Below are 20,806 nucleotides of genomic sequence, written 5' to 3'. Positions count from 1 at the left end.
ATACAATTCACTGCATAAATAAATACAAAGATAGAAATCACATGATCATCTCCATAGATGTTAGAATGGCCATAGGGAAAATCTAAAATCCCTTATGGTAAAAATCATGGGGATTGGGGGTGTGAGTTGCTGAAGAGATAGCTTAGCAAAGATCACTCAATCCTTTTGGAGAGGAGGTCTTGTTTGTTTTCCAGCACCTAGTAGTTTACAACCATCCATAACTCCAGTTACAGAGGATTCTGTTTTGGCCTCTGAGTGTACTGTATATATGTAATGTAAACATAACATAAATAAATCTAAAGAAAAATAAGTAATGAAGAGATTAGAGATAGAAGGAATATACCTAATCATGATAAAGGCATTATGTCTCAAACCTAGCCAGCATCATACTAAATGGAAACAAGTCAAAGCATTCCCAGTAAGATTAGAACAAAGCAAGGGTGGCCACTCTTTACTGCTACTTTGTATTATGCTTGAAATCTTTGATAAAGCAATAAGACAAGAAAAGGAAAATAAAAGGGATACAACTAAGAAAAGTCAAAGTATTCCTTTTTGAAATGATATAATTAGAGACCCTGGATAAATCTCAGAACTGAGAAAACACTTTAGTGTGGTGGCAGAATGTAAAATTAGTATGCAAAAGTTAGTAGTCTTCTTATATACCAATTACAAGCATACTAAAAAAAGAAATCAGTAAATTAATTCAGAGCAGCCACACAAAAAGTACCTGACAATAAACTTAATCAAGGAAACAGAAGACTTCACTGTGAATGTTTTAAGACAATGAAGGAAAAAAGTGAGGAAGATACTAGAGGATGGAAAGAGTTCATATGCTCATGGATCATGTTCAATACTGTAAAATCGACAGTCCTTCCAAAAGCAGTCTACAGATTCTACGGACATTCTTCATAACTGTGGAAAAAACAGTCTTAAGATGTATCTAGAGGCACAAAAGACCTAAGGATAACAAAAACACTTTTGAACAAAAAGAATAGTGCAGGAGGTATCAACATATGTAATTTTAGGCTATACTGCAGAGCCCAAAAATAGTAATAAAAAGAGCATGATACTTGTAAAAAATAGACACAGATCAATGGAATAGAGGACCTGGATATAAGTTCACGCTACCTGAATTTTTATTAAGATACCAGAAATAAATACTGTAGAAAAATAGTATCTTCCAACAAATGGATCTGGGAGACTTAAACATCAACATGTAGAAGAAGAAAACTAAATCGACTTTGATTTTTGAGACAGTGTCTCATTGAGCCAGGAATTCAACAATTTGGATAGGCTGGCTTACCAATGAACTCCAGGGGTCTGCTTATCACTACCTCCCTATCCTAACACTTATCATTGGTATTGTCAGGTAGATGAAATCTAAACTCAAGTCCTTATTCTTGCTTAGCAAGCACATTACTGATTGAGCCATCTTTCTAGCTCCATTACTAGCAATTAAAAAGAACTATTTTCTATATAGCAAAATTTTAAAATATAATACAGAGAAGTATACTTTAGTGCAGGTATTAAGGCCTTTTTAAAATACACATAGTGCCTAGAATCAAGGGCTATTTTGAATGTTATTCTCCTGCCTGTTATAGAATAGATTTGGAAATTGTATTTTTAACATTTGATTCTCTTTGGATCCTTTACAGAACTTTTTGGGTGGCAGATTCCAGCCTCATTATAAATCACACCTGGTACAGAAGAGCATGTATATTCAGGCTAAATACCAGCGCTTACGGTTTGCTGGACCAAGAGGATTTATTACCAATAAATTCAGAAACAGATTTCTGAGGAAAAAAAAGGTTAGTTTGGTAAATACTTTAAAAATACTGAATAACTTTAAATGTTTGCTAGATATTTGGGGTTTTCATCTCGTTTAAGAAACAACCTGCTAGACAGTGGTGGTGCACGCCTTTAATCCCAGCACTTGGGAGGTCCAAAGGCAGGCAGATTTCTGAGTTTGAGGCCAGCCTGGTCTACAGAGTGAGTTCCAGTACAGACAGAACTACACAGAGAAACCCTGTCTCGAAAAACCAAAAAGAAAGAAAGAAAGAAAGAAAGAAAGAAAGAAAGAAAGAAAGAACGAACGAACAACAGAAAGAAAGAACAACCTAGATTTTCAAAATTATCTTATTGTATGATTGTTGAATGAAAACTTCAAGAGTAATGTTGATAGAATGTTGTTGTAAAACTATTTAAGCTTAAAAATGTTTTTTTTTGTTTTTTTTTTTTTTGTTTGTTTGTTTTTTTTTTTTTTGCCAGTTTACCTGAAACAATTTGAACATGCCGGCTTGTGGTATAACAAAACTTAACTTTTCCTTGGGAGACACAACACACACACACACACACCCTATCCACCTCAGATGAGGAACCCACATCAGAACAAAATACAGATCCCATTAAAGTTTCACTTAGGGAGCCAGTGAATTTTATTGGGGTTACTTATGGGATCAGAAATGACTCAAATATAGCTGCATCACCAAAACCTACCCAGCATGGAAGGAAAAGCTGGAAACGTGGAGCACTGCACAGTCCTGCACTGCAGGAAGGTCAACAGGTTGGAAAATATTTTTCCAGATGTCTTTAGTCAAAACCTCCAGGCAGCTAGGCTGGTTTCTTCCAGTTAGCTGATCTGGTCTCAGAATCTTTGAAGCTCTTCTCCTCTTACCTGGTCTGAGTCATGAGGCTTACCTTGTCTGAGTCATGGCAGCACAGCTCCCATCTAAGAGCCATTTTTGCAACTCAGCTTTCTTCCATCTGAGAGGGACTTATTGTTTACTCTGACAGGAAGAGGCCTGGTGCATCTGATCAGTTTCAGGGACTTCCTGAAACAGTAGTGAATTGTTTACCTCCTGCTCAAGGAGCTTCCATGAAGGATAGAATATCTTTTTTTTGTTTTTGTTTTGTTTTGTTTTGTTTTGTTTTGTTTTGTTTTGTTTTGTTTTGTTTTTGAGACAGGGTAGCTCTGTGTAGCTCTGGCTGTCCTGGAACTCACTCTGTAGACCAGACCGGCCTCAAACTTAGAAATCCACCTGCCTCTGCCTCCCAAGTGGTGGGATTAAAGGCGTGTGCCACCACCGCCCAGCTGGATGGAATATCTTGGCCTCAGAGAAAACTATAATACAGCATAGCTCTTTGAATGTTGTATTTTAATATTTTTGTTGTGTAGTTAGTCTTTAAAATGAACATTTAAGTAAAGGCTCTGAATGGCCTATAATATAACAGTTTTACAGTTAGAGGCCAGAGCAATGTGGGTGTCTGTTTCCTGTTGTCTTTCATGGTTATTCTGACACTGTGATGGCATCCAAGTACACTGGAGTTTGAAAAATCAGGATCAACTCTGGGCATTATGGCACTTCAGCATGGGGAATGCAGAGGAAGGAAGATGACCACAAGTGGAGGCCAAAAGCTTGCTGTTTACTACTTTTCATTGTCTAATATTCTTTTACTTAGACATATTCTTCTGGACTCTACTTCCCTTTTTAAATAAAGCATTTTAATTAATTAATTTGTTCTTTGACAATTTCATACATTTATGTAATGTATTCTTTTCCTCACTTTCTCTTAGCTCCCTCCTACTTCTACCCTCTTCTCTCTCCTCTTCCCACATGTCTCCTTTATCACATTCATACCTTTGTTTTGTTTGCTTGGTTGTTTTGTTTTGTGTGTGTGTGTTGATTTTAAACCAAGATTATCTCTGTGGCCACAGCCTTGGAGCTGTCGGTTGGAGCCTCATGGGCTCACCAGTTAGCAGACAACTGAAGGTAATGATCTCTTCCCCAGAACCCATCAGTTGCCAGTAGTTCAGCTGGGAGGGTTTCTTAAGTTACTTTTCTTTTGCTGTAACAAAGTACCATGACCAAGACAACTTACAGAAGAAAAAAAATATTTAAAGCATACAGTTTCAGAGAGTTAGTGTCCATAGCCATCCATCATGGCAAGGAACATGGCAGTAAGTAGGCAAGCATGGCACTGGGGTAGTACCTAAGGGCTGTTCCAACAATGCCATACCACCTAATCCTTCCCGTATAGTTCTACCAACTTAACAGAAGTGACTTATATGGGAACTTGTAAGGGCCATACTCATTCAAACCACTACAAAGGGGTAGGGTCCTATAAGCCCTCTTCTGATCCATGATTGGCTGTTGACAGTCCTGGTCTTGTGCAAGCTCAGTGCAAACAGCTGTAGCTACTGTGAAATCCATTTTTGCCATGGCTTTATCATGTCCTGAAGGTAGCATTTGCAGCCCTTCTCCCTATTATCTTGCTCTGACATTCTTTCCACACACTCTTCCAGCATTGCTTGTGCCTTAGAGGGGTTGGCATAAATTAATGTCCTGTTTTTGAATACTCACCCATCTTTTTGAAACATCTTTTCTATCATTCTCTGTGCAGAAAAGCGTCTCTGATCAAAGCTGGGAATATCATTTGTCTATAAGTATAAACACATATAGATTTCAGTATAGTGCCATGTTAATTTTAACTAAACAAAATAGTAAGCCCTGTCCCAGGACTTAGGACCTTCCCAGCCATAGGTTTTTGACATGGTTTATAGTACTAGACTTGTATTCTGGCCTATGGAGTGGTCTTCAAATCCAGCCCAAGAACACTTATTTTACCTTATAACAATTGTACTCCTATTGTACCAGTGGACACATCTTGCCTTGCCAATTTACATTGCAGCATACAGAATCCAAAGCTGGTAAGACCACTGATGCCTTACTGCCCTCACAGCCAGTATAGCAGGATCCAGCACTATGAAATCTAGCCATCGGGGAGAAAAACATTCAGCTCAGTTACAGCTTGCTTTCTGTATGTCTGGTAACCAAGGTCTTTAGCAATAAGATCTTGTCATCTAGTTCTGGTAGGCAACCAAGAGGTATGGTAATAGCTTGTATTGTTGTGAGAGAGTCTCTGAGGCTTCTCTGGCCAACAATTAGTAAGGACATTTCCCATACCTGGCACTGGGATTTTTGTTTGATAATCAGTGACTTTTAGAAGCAGTGTTATACAGCTATAGATAATACCCTTCCACTGTTAACATTTTTTGTTTGTTTGTTTTTTTGAGACAGGGTTTCTCTGTATAGCCCTGGCTGTCCTGGAACTAACTTTGTAGACCAGGCTGGCCTCAAACTCAGAAATCCACCTGCCTCTGCCTCCCAATTTCTGGGATTAAAGGTGTGTGCCACCACACCTGGCTTCACTGTTAATATTTTTAATTGGCTTACAAAGCAAAGATTTCCATATCTTTTTATAAACTAAACTCTAATTCCTGTTTCTTAGTATTATATGTGTGTTGATTTTTGTCTCTTTCAGTCTGGCTACTGACTGTGCCTGTGAGCAAGATTGAGATAGGCTTTTATAGTTTTGTTTAAACAAAGTCCAACTCTTGAGTGTAGCATGAAATTAGATACCCTACTATTATATAGCATGCTCCATAACAATTGAACTCCATTTTTCTTAACCTTTGGGGAAAGGAATGAGATATGGCAGCTAATATCTTTGCCAGGTTTGAACTGAGACCTTTAGGTTATCCCTCTAGCATGTGCTACTTTGAAACTACATCCCATGTGGGAAAATTGATGACTGGTCCCATCAATCTTATTTTACCTCAGTCTTTATGCCCTAAAAAGAATGAAGTCTAGAATCATTTGTTTCTGCTAATAGTGACTCCCATTTTCTTTAAGGACACTTTGCTCAAATGGGGCTACTGAGTGCAGGGTACCATTCATATCATTTTGTGTGGTATTGGAGATAAAACTCTGGAACTTACATATGCTGAGCCACACCTGTAGCCTGCAGTTATATCATTTAATGTACTAAGTTTTGGCATCAGAGGGAACTTCAAAATTCTGCCCTAGAGACACCTTAATCTAACTAACGTCTTGTACTGGTTTGAATGAAAGTGGTCCCATGGGTTTTGAGGTTTCAAAAGCCCACACCAGGCACCGTGTCTTTTTCTGTCTGCTGCCTATTAATCAGGATGTAAAGCTCTCAGCTCCTGCTCTAACACCATGTCTGTCTGCTTCCCACCATAATAATAATAATGGACTAACCATTTAAAACTGTAAGCAGGCCCCAATTGCTTGCTTTTATACTTTCTTTTATAAGAGTTGGCTTGGTTGTGGTATCTCTTTACAGCAATAGAACCGTAGCTAAGACATACCTCACATTTTAACTTTCTGCAGTGTTAGAAAAGCCATTCTTTAAGCAGTTAGTAGACTACCACATGGATTAATTAATTGATGCATGATTAACTAAATAGGGTAGGTGCCATAAAATTAGAGCTAGAATTACTTATTACCATATACCTGGTCTATGAGAAAGTATTTTTTAATTAATTATGTTATTTATTTACATCCCAAATGTTGTCCTCTCCCAGTCCCTCCTGCCAGAATTCTTTCCCCATCCTCCATCCCTTTAGCTCTGAGATGGTGCCCCCGCCCCCGCATTCCCCACCCTGGGGCATCACATCTCTACAGGATTAAGTTCATCCTCTCTCACTAATGCCACACAAGGCAGCCCTCTGCTACGTGTGTGCCATTGACCTCTTACCAGCCCATGTGTGCTCTTGGTTGGTGGCTCAGTCTCTAGGAGCTTCCGGGGGTCCTCGTTAGTTGACACTTGTTTTTCCTATGGGGTTTCCATCCTCTTTAGTTCCTTCAATCCCTTCCCTAGCTCTTCCAGAGGGCCCCCTGACCTCTGTCCAATGCTTGGCTGTGAGTATCTCCATCTGTCTCAGCTGATGGTAGAACATTCCTAAGGACAGACATGCTAGACTTCTGTCTACAAGCACAGCATAGCATCAGTAATAGTGTTAGGGATTGGTTCCCACCCATGGGATGGATCCCAAGTTGGGCTAGTCACTGGTAGGCTATTCCTTTAGACTCTGCTCCATTTTTGTCCCTATATTTCTTTTAGACAGGAACAATATTGGGCCAGAAGTTTTATAAGTGGGTTAGTGTCTTAGTTCCTGCACAAACATCATGACCAAGAAGCAAGTTGGGGAGGAAAGGGTTTATTCAGCTTACCTTTCCATATTGCTATTCATCACCAAAGGAAGTCAGGACTGGAACTCAAGCAGGTCAGGAAGCAGGAGCTGATGCAGAGGCCATGGAGGGATGTTCTTTACTGGCTTGCCTCCCTGGCTTGCTCAGCCTACTCTCTTATTGAACCCAAGACTACCAGCCCAGGGATGGTCCCACCCACAAGGGGCCTTTCCCCCTTGATCACTAATTGAGAAAATGCCTTACAGTTGGATCTCATGGAGGCATTTCCTCAACTGAAGGTCCTTTCTCTGTGATAACTCCAGCTGTGTCAAGTTGACACAAAACTAACCAGTAAAGTTAGTGTCTCCATCCCTCCACTGGGGGTCCTGTCCAACTACTGGAGGTGGTCACTTCAGGTTTTATATCCCCACAGTTGGGCATTTTGGCTAAGGTCACCTACATTGAATCCTAGGAGCCTCCCCCATCTGAGGTCTCTGGAACATTCTAGAGGCTCTGCCCACCCTGGCAGATGAATATTTCCATTCATTCTCCTGGGCCTCTCTCCTATCTCCCCCCATCATATGTGCTCCTGCCCCTCTTTTCCCCTCTCCCTTCATCCTCCTACCCAGGTTCCTCCTTTCCTCTGCCTCCTATGATTATTCTATTCCCCCCTCTAAGTGGGATTTAAGCATCCTCACTTGGGCCTTCTTGTTTAATTTCTTACAGCCTGTGGGATGTATCATGGGTATTCTGAACTTTTTGGCTAATATCCACTTATTAATGAGTACATACTATGCATGTCCTTTTGGGTCTGGATTACCTCACTCAGGATGGTATTTTCCAGTTCTATCCACTTACTTCCAAAATTCATGACGTCCTTGTTTTTAATAGCTGAGTAATATTCCATTGTGTAAATGAACCACATTTTTGTATTCATTCTTCCGTTGGGTGACATCTAGGTTGTTTCCAGCTTCTGGCTATTACAAATAAAGCTGCTATGAACATAGTGGAGCATGTGTCCTTGTGATATGATGGAACATCTGGGCTTTGAGGTAGTACTATTTACAGTTTTCTGAGGAACTGCCAGATTGAATTTCAGAGTGGTTGTACAAGTTTACACTCTCACCAGCAATAGAGGGATGTTCCCCTTTCTCCATATCCCTACCAGCGTTTGCTGTCACCTGAGTTTTTGATCTTAGCCATTCTGATTGCTATAATGTGGAATCTCAGGGTTGTTTTGATTTGCATTTCCCTGATCACTAAGGACTTTGAACATTTCTTTAAGTGCCTCTTGACCGTTCGAGATTCCTCTGGAGAATTCTCTGTTTAGCTCTGTACCCTATTTTTAATTGGGTTATGTGGGTTTTTGAAGTCTGTTTTCTTGAATTTTTTTATATATTTTAGATATTAGCCCTTTATATATTTTAGATATTAGTTCTTTATATATTTGGATGTAGGGTTAATGAAGATCTTTTCCCAATCTGTAGGTTGCCATTTTGTCCTATTGACAGAAGATTTGCATTCCAGAAGATTTTCAGTTTCATTAGGTCCCATTTATCATTTTTTGATCTTAGAGCCTGAGCTAAGAGTGTTCTGTTCAGGAAATTTTCTCCTGTGTCAAGGCATTCAAGGCTATTTCCCTCTTTCTCTTCTATTAGATTCAGTGTATCTTGCTTTATGTTGTGGTCCTTGATCCACTTGGACTTGAGCTTGTACAGGGAAATAAGAATGGATCAATTTGCATTCTTGTACATGCATGCTGCCAGTCAGACCAGCACCATTTGTTGAAGATTCTTTTCCTTTTTCCACTGGATAGTTTTGGCTTTATTGTCAAAAATCAAGTGTCTGTAGGTTAGGTTTGTGGGTTTATTTCTAGGTCTTTGATTCTATTCCAGTGTTCAACCTGTCTATCTCTGTACCAATACCATGTGGTTTTTTATCACTATTGTTTTGAAGTACAGTTTGAGTTCAGGGATAGTGATTCCTGCAGAAGTTCTTTTATTGAGTTCTTTTATTGCTCAGAGTTGTTTTGGCTATCTTTGTTTGTTTATTTGTTTGTTTGTTTTCCTATGAAGGTGAAAATTGCTCTTACACGTACCCAAGGAGCTGAAGGGGTCTGCAACCCTATAGGTGGAACAACAATATGAACTAACCACTACCCCCAGAGCTTGTGTCTCTAGCTGCATATGTAGCAGAAGATGGCCTAGTCGGCCATCATTGAGAAGAGAGGCCCATTGGTCTTGCAAACTATAGGGGACTTTGGGGATAGCATTTGAAATGTAAATGAAAGGCGGGCGGTGGTGGCACTTGGGAGGCAGAGACAGGTGAATTTCTGAGTTAGAGGCCAGCCTAGTCTACAAAGTGAGCTCCAGGACAGCCAGGGCTATACAGAGAAACCCTGTCTCAAACCCCTCCCCCCCAAAGAAATGTAAATGAAGACAATATCTAATAAAAATTTTAAAAAAAAGAAAATTGCTCTTAAAAGGTCTGTAAAAAATTGTGTTGGAATTTTGATGTGAATTGCATTGAATCTGTAAATTGATTTTGGTAAGATGGCCATTTTCACTATGTTAATCCAATCAATCCATGAGCATAGGAGATCTTTCCATCTTCTGATATCTTATTTGATTTCTTTCTACAGGGATTTGAAGTTCTTATCATATAGAACTTTAGTTTGCTTGGTTAGAGTTACAGCAAGATATTTTATATTATTTATAGCTATTGCAATGGGCGTTTTCCCCCAATTTCTCTCTCAACCCATTTATCATTTGTATAAAGGAGGGCTACTAATTTCTTTGAGTTAGTTTTATATCCAGCCACTTTGCTGAAGTTGTTTATCAGCTGTAGAATTTCTCTGGTGGAATTTTGGGTATCATCTACAAATAGTGACTTTCTTCCTTTCCAATTTGTATCCCCTTGATCTCATTTGTTGTCTTACTGCTCTGACTAGAACCTCAGGTACTGTATTGAATAGGTAGGGAGAGAATGGGCTGCCTTGTCCCTGATTTTAGTGGGATTGTTGCAAGTTTTTCTCCATTTAATGTGATATTGGCTAATGGTTTGCTTTATGTTGCTTTTATTGTGTTTAGGTATGTGCCTTGAATACCTGGTCTCTCCAATACTTAGAACATGAAGGGGTGTTGGATTTTTTTCAAAGGCTTTTTTAGCATCTAATGAGATGATCATGTGATTTTTTTTTTCCCTTAGAGTTTGCTTATATAGTGGATTATATCGATGGATTTTCATATATTGAACCATCCCTGCATCCCTGGGATGAATCCTATTTGATCATGGTAAATGATTGTTTTGATATGTTCTTGGATTTCATTTGTGAGAATTTTATTTTTGACCATTTTTGCATTGATACTCATAAGAGAAATCAATCTGAAGTTTTCTTTGTTGAGCCTTTGGTTTTGTTATCAGGGTAACTGTGGCTTCATAGAATGAGTTTGGCAGTGTTCTTTCTGTTTCTGTTTTGTGGAGTAGTTTTAGTTGTATTGGTATTAGCTCTTTTTTTTTTTTAAAGATCTTATTGAATTCTGCACTAAAATAATCTGGCCCTGGGCCTTTTTTTGGATGGTTTTTGATGACTGCTTCTATTTCCTTAGGGATTATGGGAACTGTTTACATAGTTTACCTGATCTTGATTTAACTTTGGTACATGGTATCTCTCTAGAAAATCATCCTTTTTATCTAGATTTTCCAGTTTTGTCAACTATTGGCTTTTGTGGTAAGATCTGATGATTTTTTAAAAATTTCCTCAGTTTCTGTTGTGTCTCCCTTTTCATTTCTGATTTGTTAATTTGGATACTGTCTCTAAGCCTTTTAGTTTGGCTAAGGGTTTGTCTATCTTTCTGATTTTCTCAAAAAACCAGATCTTGGTTTTGTTGATTCTTTGTATTGTTCTCTTTGTTTCAGCCCCAAGTTTGACTATTTATTGGGAGAGTTTGCTTGGAAAACTTTTTTTCTAGCCCTTTACTCTGAGGTCATGTCTATCTTTGTTGCTGAGGTATATTTCTTGTATGAGGCAGAGTGATGGATCCTACTTACATATCCAGTCTGTTAGCCTGTGTCTTTTTATTGGGGAATTGAGTCCATTGATGTTGAGGCATATTAGTGACCAATGATTATTAGTTCTTGTTATTGTATTGTGATGCTGGTATTATATGTATGTGTGATCTCTTCTTTTGGGTTTGTTTTGAGATAATTCATTTCTCATGTTTTCTTGGGTGTAGTTGCATACCTTGTTGGAGTCTTCCTTCTAGTATCCTCTGTAGAACTGAATTAGTAGAAAGATATGTTGTTTAAATTTGGTTTTCTCATGGAATATCTTGGTTTCTCCATCTATGGTGATTGAGAGTTTTGTTGGCTATAGTAGCCTGGGCTGGCATCTGTGTTCTCTTAGGCTCTCTATGACACCTGTCCAGGATCTTCTGGCTTTTAGAGTCTCTGTTGAGAAGTCTGGTGTAATTCTGATAGGTCTGCCTTTATATGTTACTTGGTCTTTTACCCTTACTGCTTTTAGTATTCTTTCTTTGTTCTGTACATTTAGTGTTTTGATTATTATGAGATGGGAAGAATTTTCTTTTCTGGTCCAATCTATTTGGTGTTCTGTAGGCTTCTTGTATATTTATGGCCATCTCTTTTTTTAGGTTAGGGACATTTTCTTCTATGATTTTGTTGAAGACATTTTCTGACCTTTTGAACTGGAAAGCTTCACCACCTCTTATTTTTATTATTCTTAGGTTTGGTCTTTTTTCGTGTGTCCCAAATTTCCTGGATGTTTTAGGTTAGGAACTTTTTATTACACTTGGCATTTTCTTTGACCGATGTATCAATATCTTCTATGGTATCTTCTACACCTGAGATTCTCTCTTTTATCTCTTGTATTCTGTTGGTGATGCTTGCATCTATGACTCCTGTTCTCTTTCCAAGGTTTTCTATCTCCAGGGTTGTCTCCCTTATGATTTCTTTATTGTTTCCATTTTCATTTTTAGGTCTTTAACCATTTTATCCAATTTCTTTACACATACAAGTGAGCAATAACTATTTTTAAAAGTGTTCAGTGTCCCTAGCCATCAGGGAGATGCAAACTAAAACCACTTTGAGATATTGTTTCACCATAGTCAAAATGGTAGCCATCAACAAATCTGACAATGGATGTTAGAGAGGTTGTAAAAAGAGGGAAATCCATATTTACTATTTGTAGGAGTACATTAATATGGCACTATAGAAATCCGTTTTCTCAGAAACTTAAAAATAGAACTACCATATGGTCCAGCTTTCTCATTCTTGGCCATATACCCAGAGAACTCCATATCCTACCATAAAGATATTTACACACATGCTCATGTTTCTTACTGCTTTATTCATAATAGCAAAGAATTGGAATCAATCTAGTGGCCAGTGAACGGAGTTTTGGATAATGAAAATTTGCTATGTATGAAAATGGATACTACTTACCTCTAAAGAAAAAGGAAGTTGAAAATTTGCAGGATAAGAGATGGACTTAGGATTTCTGCAATTTGTGAATCCTGGGTATTAGCCTGTTGTCTGTAGTATAGCTGGTAAAAATTGTCTCCCATTCTGTGTGCACTCTTAGCTCTGCTTGTTGTTTTCCTTGCTATACAGAAACTTTGTTTTCATGTAGTCACATTATTTTGATTTTAGGGCTAATGCTGTGCTCTTGCTGTTTTATTTTAAAAGTTCTTATCTACTCCAATATCCTGAAGGGTAACCACTGAGTTTTCTTCAAAAGCTTTCAGTATTTCAGGTTATAAATGTAGGTCTTTGATCTGTTCTGAACTGTTTTTTTTTTTTCCCCAAGATAGGGTTTCTCTGTGTAGCCCTGGCTGTCCTGGAACTCACTCTGCAGACCAGACTGGCCTCGAACCCAGAAATCCGCCTGCCTCTGCCTCCCAAGTGCTGAGATTAAAGGTGTGCACCACCACGCCCAAACTGAACTGATTTTTGTAAAGGGTAAGAGATAGATATAAATTTAGTTTGGCTCTTCTTTGGCTAGAAATCCAGTTTTGCTGCCACATTTTTTGAATGGTCTCTTTGTTTCCATAGTATGTTTCTTCCTCAAGGAGGAGCAGAAGGGTCCCGATTTGGAGTACCATTTGGGAGTCTGGGCTTTTACATAGACACACATGCACAGACACACACACATACACACAATGTGAATCAAAGTTACGTCCATTTTCTCCTCAAATTGGACTGAGCAAGATGCACTTTGTGAGTTGGGTTACTTTAAATAATAGCAGGGACCTGATTGGATGAGACAAGGGTGGGGACTTGAGAAATTCCCACAAAGGAACAAAAGGCCAGTAGTGGAAATCAATCTGACTAAAGAGGGTTTCTTTCAGACAAGATCCTGGGATCAGGCCATCTTGGAACAAAGAGAAAGTGATCTGAGAACAACCGAATCTGATCCAGGACCCTATTTCTTAGCTGGGGAAGGAATACTGTCTTCACTTATAATGGGTTTCTCTAGTCTTGAATTTTGTATTTGAACTGGAAGATGAGGGACATATGTTCATTACTTCCTGGAAAAAGGCTTGTTTTTAATGTCCTAGCACTCAGATATCTTTCATAACAGCTTGTGCTTCTCACAGGAAGTTTTTAGAAAGCTTGATGGACAGCTGCTATGGTGGCTCAGGTGTGTAATCTCAGGCTAATATGAAAGGTCATGTATTCAAGGCAAGCTTGGGGATATATGGTAAGTTCTAGGAGGATCAGAGTAAGAACCTGCTCCCCCCCAAAAAAAAACTTTATGATCTAATTATATGTCAAAATAGGGCCCAGACCTAGTAAATACAGGGTCAAAAGGAGGAAAAGATGGCAATTATATTTTAATTTCAAGAAATAAAAAAATATAAGTGGTAAGACGATAGCCACTGAAAACCCATAAGCACTTATGCATTTGGTCAGGAAGGCACACAGTTCCTTAAAACCATCCATCCTTCAGTCCCCATATGCTATGTGCCTATTAAAACTGACAGTAGAGTCACGTGTGAGCCAGAGATGGAGCTCAGGCGACCCTAACAAAGGTTGCAGTAGACTTGGGTACGGGAAGACCTTGGCAAGCACGGGCAGCTGGAGGAGGCGACCATAAGCTGCGGTCATTCCGCTGAGTGGTCCAAGATGGAAAGTCATAAACCAAGTACTAGCAAAGATGATTTAATATCGTATCATATCCAGAAAAATTAAACAACTTCCAGAATCAGACAGGAATCTGCTTAAATATGGATCAGCATATATTGGACTTATGCTGCTCTGGGGAGCCTAATAGCGAATCAGGAATGTGACACAAGCTCGATTAGCTTCTACCTTACCAATGGCTATGATCCCATTGTTGACAGCAAACCTGTTCTACCAAAGTCTTGTAAGTTTATCTTTGAGTACAGGTGATTTGAACTGTGAAACCTATACCACAACACAGGGTGCACTAGTTGGTTTGGTTATGGGTAGTCTGGACCCTATCCTTTTGTCTATACCCGTCAATGGGGGCCTTGCTGCCAGGTATGAATCAAGTCCCCTCCCACAGAGGGGAAACATCCTCAATTACTGGATTACAGTTTCTAAGCCTGCTTTTATAAAAATGTTATTTCCTACTTTACTTCAGACTGTGTTTGCATCCTATGTTGGGTCTAGACAATATAAACTCCTCATAAAGGCCTTTCAGTTACCTGAACCTGACTTAGAAATTCATTGATTTGAAGCAAATATGTACAACAAAAATAAAATGGCGAAAATAAAAAAAACTGACCATAACTAGAAAAGGCATAAATAACATATGGAAAGAAATTAGAGACTGGGATTTGTGGCCTTGGGATTACAAGAAAGGTTCAAAGTCGTGCAGCACAAAGAGAAAGAACCAGCCGGGCGTGGTGGCGCACGCCTTTAATCCCAGCAGAGGCAGAGGCAGAGGCGGGTGGATTTCTGAGTTTGAGGCCAGCCTGGTCTACAAAGTGAGTTCCAGGACAGTCAGGGCTACACAGAGACACCCTGTCTTGGAAAAAAAAAAAAGAGAGAAGAGAAAGAACCAAGATCAGATTAATCAGCAAGAATTTACTAAGTGTCTGTCAAGCCTGAGTTGCAGCATACCAACATAAAAAGGAAATGTTACGTGTGCATCATCACTTGGGACCTGGAGTCTTTTGGACATGGAGACTCTGGCTTCTCTGGTTTTTGTTTTTTGAGTGTTTTCTCTTTTCTACTTTCAAAAAAATTTTTGAGGCAATATTCTACTATATAGTTCAGTTTGGCCTTGAGTTCATGACCATCCAACCTCAACTACCCAAGTGTTAGGATCATGACATGTACACTGAGTTTCTTCATATATTTTTCAAAAAGGTAAGCATATTATTCTGTATGGGTATATTAACATATATTCTACCATATGGGTATATTAATTATTTCAACTTCCCAAGTCTTTTTACTTCTATACTCAATAACTAATTTTCAGTTAGAAGATATACGAGTGGGACTGGAGAGATTGCTCAAAGGTTAAAAGCATGTGCTGCTCTTACAGAGTACCTGGGTTTATGTTCAGCATCCACATGGTGTCTAACAACTGCCCATAAGTAGTTCTACAGGATCCAGCTCCTTCTTTGGAGAGAGACAGAGACACAGAGAAAGAGAGAGACACAGAGAGAGAGACAGAGAGGAGAGAAAGAGAGACAAAGAGAGTGTGTGTCTATCTAAATATATAAACCAGGCAAACATGGAACTCACTATTATAGATGATACTGGACTGAAACTCACTAGAGATCGATTTGCTTGCCTCTGCTTGCCAAGTGTTAGGATTAAAGGAATGTGCCATCATGACCTGGCAAAAACCAATTTTTTTTTGCCTTGAGACAAGTACTACATGGTACTGGCTGGTCTATGTATGTCAGGCTTGCCTTAAATTCACACAAATCCACGTGGCTGTACCTCCAGAGTACTAGGATTAAAGGCCAACATTCCCCATTCTTTGTTCACTTTCTTGACACCATCACTCAGAATTCAGTGTTCCGTGCTGTGGGTGCCTCCCCCAGGTAAAACAAAATAATAAATTCAAGGAGCCTGTACAGATGGCTCAGTAAGTGTGTAAGTGCATACCTGAATTTCAGTCCCACAGTCTCCATAAATCCAGAAAAAGCAGTGTGCATCTGCAATCCTAGCATCCACCAAGATAGGGGAGATGTGAAAATCCCTGGAAGCTTCGCAGGGTGGCTTGTGACCAGTACTGAACAATAAGATCCTGTCTCCACTGGTAGGGTGTTCTAGTGACCTAAGGTGCTGTGTAATTAAAGGAAGCTCATGACTTTGAAGGAGCATGGTAAAAATAAAAGGGAGAGCTTGGAAGGGGAGATGGGAGAAAATGAGGAAAGAGAAAAAGAGAAGGGAAGAGATGATGTCATTATAATCTCAAACCATTGTAAAAAGATAAGAAATAGATTCAATCCTAACACGTGGCTTTGTGTAGAGTAAGGGAAGGCAGAGGTTTGGATAGAAGTGGGTAGCAGGCTCCCAGGGAATTAAAATGAGACATAATAAGACTAGCATGGCAGCATTTGTAGTGGTCCTGTGTTGTTAAGAAAACCTAGATAAGGAGGGCAGTGGTGGAACAGATACCTTTAATCCCAGTAGAACTGGGGAAACAGAGGCAGGGAGATCTCTGAGTAAGAGGCCAACCTGGTCTATGAATTAGTTCCAGGACAGTAAGGTCTACCCAGAGAAAACCCTGTTTTGAAAAACAAAAACAAAAAAAAACATAGATAAAACAGTTCAGTATTACACTTAAAAATATCTTTCAAATCAGTGGAAGAGTGGGAGATCAGTTGGAGAGATGATAAACTATGTCAAGATGAAAGTAATTCAAAAATTGCATGCTTCCATAAGATTTTCAGTGGAACTTTTTTTTTTTTTTAGAATTACTGTACATAGAATTTCTTTTCATTTCACCAATGTGTTGGTGGCTTGTTATTTGAAGATACACTTATATGGTTTTATATTGTGCAATTAATAATAAAATACAATGCCACCTACCAGATTATTTTCATGTACCAGTTTTAGATAAATGACGTTGAAAATGTATGTGCATGTGTTTGTTAAGCAAGATAGAAGAAATAAGATTTTTCTACCAGCATTGTTTTTATTTGGAATTAAACAATTAAAAAATCTAATATTAATGCTAAAAATAAATACACTTTTGCATTTCTTTCAGTTTTAATGTAAGAGCCTAGTTAAAAGGTAAGGATATATTTGCATAAATTTTTATTTTCAGTGTCTCTGAAATACATGCCATTCTACCATTTTTTAGTTTTAATATTTGTATAGTTTTATATCAAGTTTGTAGTTGGTAATTTAGTGGTTTTGCACCATACCACAATATAAAACCCACATCTTTTACTTTTATCATAATCTTCCTGTTCTTGTGAGTGTTTTCTCATATTTATTGAAGCCTTATGTCTTTTGTTGACAACCATCTGAAAGTGAGGAAAGTTTTTCAAAAGTTTTCTTTGCAATTATCAGTCATTACAAGAGTTGATATAGTTTTGGAATAAGAAGTCATGGATGTGATGGAAAGAATAATATGCTAGCTTGTACACAGGTGTCTCTGTTGTGTCAGGCTGGGGACTAGAGAGGCAAAATTTGAGGCCAGAGTGCTTTCTTTCCCTGAAAATCCCCCAAGGAGCACACTGCAGCTTTCTCCATGTGCTAATAATACAAGTGCCCTCTAGTGGGGTTTCTTGTCCTACCTATTTACTGGGTTTTGGCTGTTTTGATGTGCTCTATGTTTAAATGATATCTTCAGGGTTAAACATTAGCTTTGTGTAAATTGTGAGTTGCAAGTTAGCACTATACAGATTAATTTGAGAACTGCACCATGGCACAAACTTTAGTTCAGATGTTGGAAACTGACTTTTCCATGGAAATCCATATTTCTCTTGTTTTCTCTTGATAGGAATACCCAGTATTGCCAAGGACAAACAACCTGGAATTGTTGCAAGTGGAGCCAACCCTATATGAAGACTTAACTGAGCATCTCATTTTTGTCAGGAATTGGAATTGACACTAATACTGTAACTTTCTTGATAAAATATCTTTATTTTTCAGTAGTGGAATGCTGCAACTTTTTTACAGTATTCAATTTCAAAAGTTGTATTTAACTACAAGCTCTTTTGCAAAAACTCTGAGCAGAAGCATTTGAGGGGCACTCTTTGTTGATGCATCTTTCTCTCAGCATGGTTTCACTGAGAGGATTTAATTAAATTCCATGTAAACATTTATATGTTGAAAGCTTTGTGTTTTAAGAACAGGTGTCAGAATTATTTAGTGTCTGTACATGAAAGAACTTTTAAACAGTGGCCTTACAGTAGCAAATTTTATACTGGCTTTTCTTTCTCTGATGACATTTTGGCTTCTTTCTAACTTGAAGTTTTCTGAAGTTTCCGAAGATCAAGGCCTGTATGTGGCATCCATTTTGTAATACAATATAAGAAGCTTAAAAAAGAGGTGCATCTTTTCCACCGGGTCATGTGTATCTTGGGTTTTTCCATGACCATTTGCTCTTTTCTAGTTTCAAATGCTATTGTGGAAAAAATGTAAGGATTTTATAATCTCTATTCCATCTTCTTTTCCCTCAGGGCAAGCTTATGCATATTATATTTTTAAAGGCTTTTCAAATCTGACAGACAAACCTGCATATTTGAACATTGTACTTTACTACTAGGGTACTAGACACTTTGCAGACACATCTTACAGACAGCATATCTTTGGTTCAGTTGATAGGTGTTTCATATCTACTATGTGTAAGATAGGACCCATGGGATAGTAAACACAGTCTATAGGTCCAAAAACGTCTTTGTTTTCTTTCTTCCGCTTAAAAGTACATATACATTCCCAGACAAATTTTTGTGACATGTTTATTTGTAAGAAAATAAAATATTGTTCTTTCTGCTTGAAGCTGTTGTTACCTGGCAGTTGGTGAGAGCATTCTTTGTATTTTTCATGAAACTGACAACCTATTGATACTGAATACTGGTAAACACATAGTGATGTATATTTTCTCCATTTGTTCTTTTTGAAATGTTTTTCTTTCACACAAGAGCCACTCTTCCTTAAATGGGTCAGTGATGAGGGAAGTCAGAGCCTTGATTCAGTGCTCTTTGGAGGATACGTAGATGGTGCACACAGATGACTTTGTATTGCATGCTACCGCTAGAAGGCCAGCTTTGCCAACCCTACTAAATGTGAGGCTTAGGGCAAAGGAGAATTTTATGTATGCAATAGTACAGTAAGTTTGTGGTGTTTGGGTATTTTTTAAAAAAAAAAACTACTTGTAATTTTTTGAGCCAGGGTCTCATGTAGCCCAGGCTAATATGGAGCTGATTATATAGCTGAGGATGGCCATGATGACCTCTGGAGCGTTGGGATTACAGGCATGTTTTCACTCTGTATGGTGAGCAAGAATTCTGCCAGGTGAACTACATCTTCAGTCCTTGAAGCTTAGGGGTTTTTTTAAGGTTTATTTATTATTATTATTATTATTATTTTATATAAGTACACTGTAGCTGTCTTCAGACACACCAGAAGAGGGTGTCAGATCTCATTACAGATGGTTGTGAGCCACCATGTGGTTGCTGGGATTTGAATTCGAGACCTTCAGAAGAGCAGTCAGTGCTCTTACCTGCTGGGCTATCTCTCCAGCCCCCCATGAAGCTTAGTTTTATTATTTTATTTACATAGGTGTTTTGCCTAAAAAAAACAAACAAACAAACAAACAAAACAGTGGCGCACGCCTTTAATCCCAGCACTTGGGAGGCAGAGGCAGGCAGATTTCTGAGTTTGAGGCCAGCCTGCTCTACAAAGTGAGTTCTAGGATAGCCAGCAGGGCTATACAGAAAAACCCTGTCTTGAAAAACAAAATATTATTTTTGCCTGCATGTGTGTGGGGCTATGGGTATAGGGGAAGAGAGGGGAGGGAGAGAGCCCTTGTCTGGCCAGAGTTCTGGTGCTCTGGGCGGGCAGACGTGGGAGGACTGCTGAACACTTTTCACATGGCCCTGGTGGACATCTGGCTGTGTGAAGCCACTGACCCCACATGGCGGGGGTTGGACAAGGAGCAGCCCCCAGTACCAGGTTCTCAGTCTCCCGCATCCCATGCTGGATATGACAGAGTTGCTGAGAACAGAATAGCGGCACTTGGCCCCAGAGATAAGTGGAGAGAAGGCAGAGGGAAAGAGGGGAGCTGGGTGGTTCCCACGCAGGTGAGTGTCTTTAATCCTAGCCTTAATGAACAGAGACAGTCTATGGTTTTAGAGCTTTATTGTAGAAAGGCAGGGAGAAAGAGAAGAGAAGAGGGAGAGAACGAGAGAGACCAGCCATGGCCAAGAGGAGAGAAGGGGGAAGGGAAAGAGAAAGAGAGAAAGGTGAAAGCTTAGAGAAAGAGAAATAAAAGCTTAGAGAGTAAGAGCAAGGAGGGGCCAAACAACCTCCTTGTTATCTTGCTGTTGCTAGGTAACTGGGGAGGAGTCTAGCCAGAAGGCCAGAAGCTTGGGACATCGTCTATGTGACTGTAAGCCACATGCTTCTCCTGTGGGGGCTGTGGAGGCAGTAACTTCGACAGGAGCCAGAGGTCCAGGAGACATGATCAAACGCCTACCGTCCCATGTAGGTGAAAATTACCACCCATTGGGTACCACTGGGGTTCAAGACCTCAGCTCGACTGGAGACCAGGCTGTCTGTGCGTAGCCCATTGCCCCACACATGTGTATCATACAATGACTACAAAGGCCAGAAGAGGATGTAGGCCCTGG

At 39.2% G+C, this 20,806-nt stretch overlaps 1 protein-coding gene and 1 pseudogene across 5 annotated transcripts in view; both read left to right on the top strand.

Annotated features, from left to right (window-relative positions):
* The window catches only part of Bclaf3 (BCLAF1 and THRAP3 family member 3), a 61,096-nt gene extending 41,830 nt beyond the window's left edge, over positions 1 to 19,266 (top strand). For 2 of the 5 annotated variants that reach the window (XM_085837933.1, XM_029473525.2), the window contains 2 exons: positions 1,656 to 1,808; positions 17,953 to 19,266. In XM_085837933.1, coding sequence (XP_085694059.1) covers positions 1,656 to 1,808; positions 17,953 to 18,060 — 261 coding nt within the window. In that variant the 3' untranslated portion in view covers positions 18,061 to 19,266. Of the gene's footprint in view, positions 1 to 1,655; positions 1,809 to 17,211; positions 17,238 to 17,952 lie in introns of all 5 variants that reach the window. The other 3 variants (XM_029473526.2, XM_021153480.2, XM_029473527.2) reach the window with 2 other exon arrangements.
* Positions 13,009 to 15,071, top strand: LOC110286856 (transmembrane protein 126A pseudogene; annotated as a pseudogene).
* Positions 19,267 to 20,806: the final 1,540 nt, after the last annotated feature.

Source organism: Mus caroli, unplaced genomic scaffold (assembly GCF_978045245.1).
Source record: "Mus caroli unplaced genomic scaffold, Mus_caroli_1 scaffold_5, whole genome shotgun sequence".
NCBI classification, from domain to species: Eukaryota; Metazoa; Chordata; class Mammalia; order Rodentia; family Muridae; genus Mus; species Mus caroli.
Note: the sequence above shows the minus strand (reverse complement) of the source record. Positions and strands in the feature narration are given on the sequence as shown.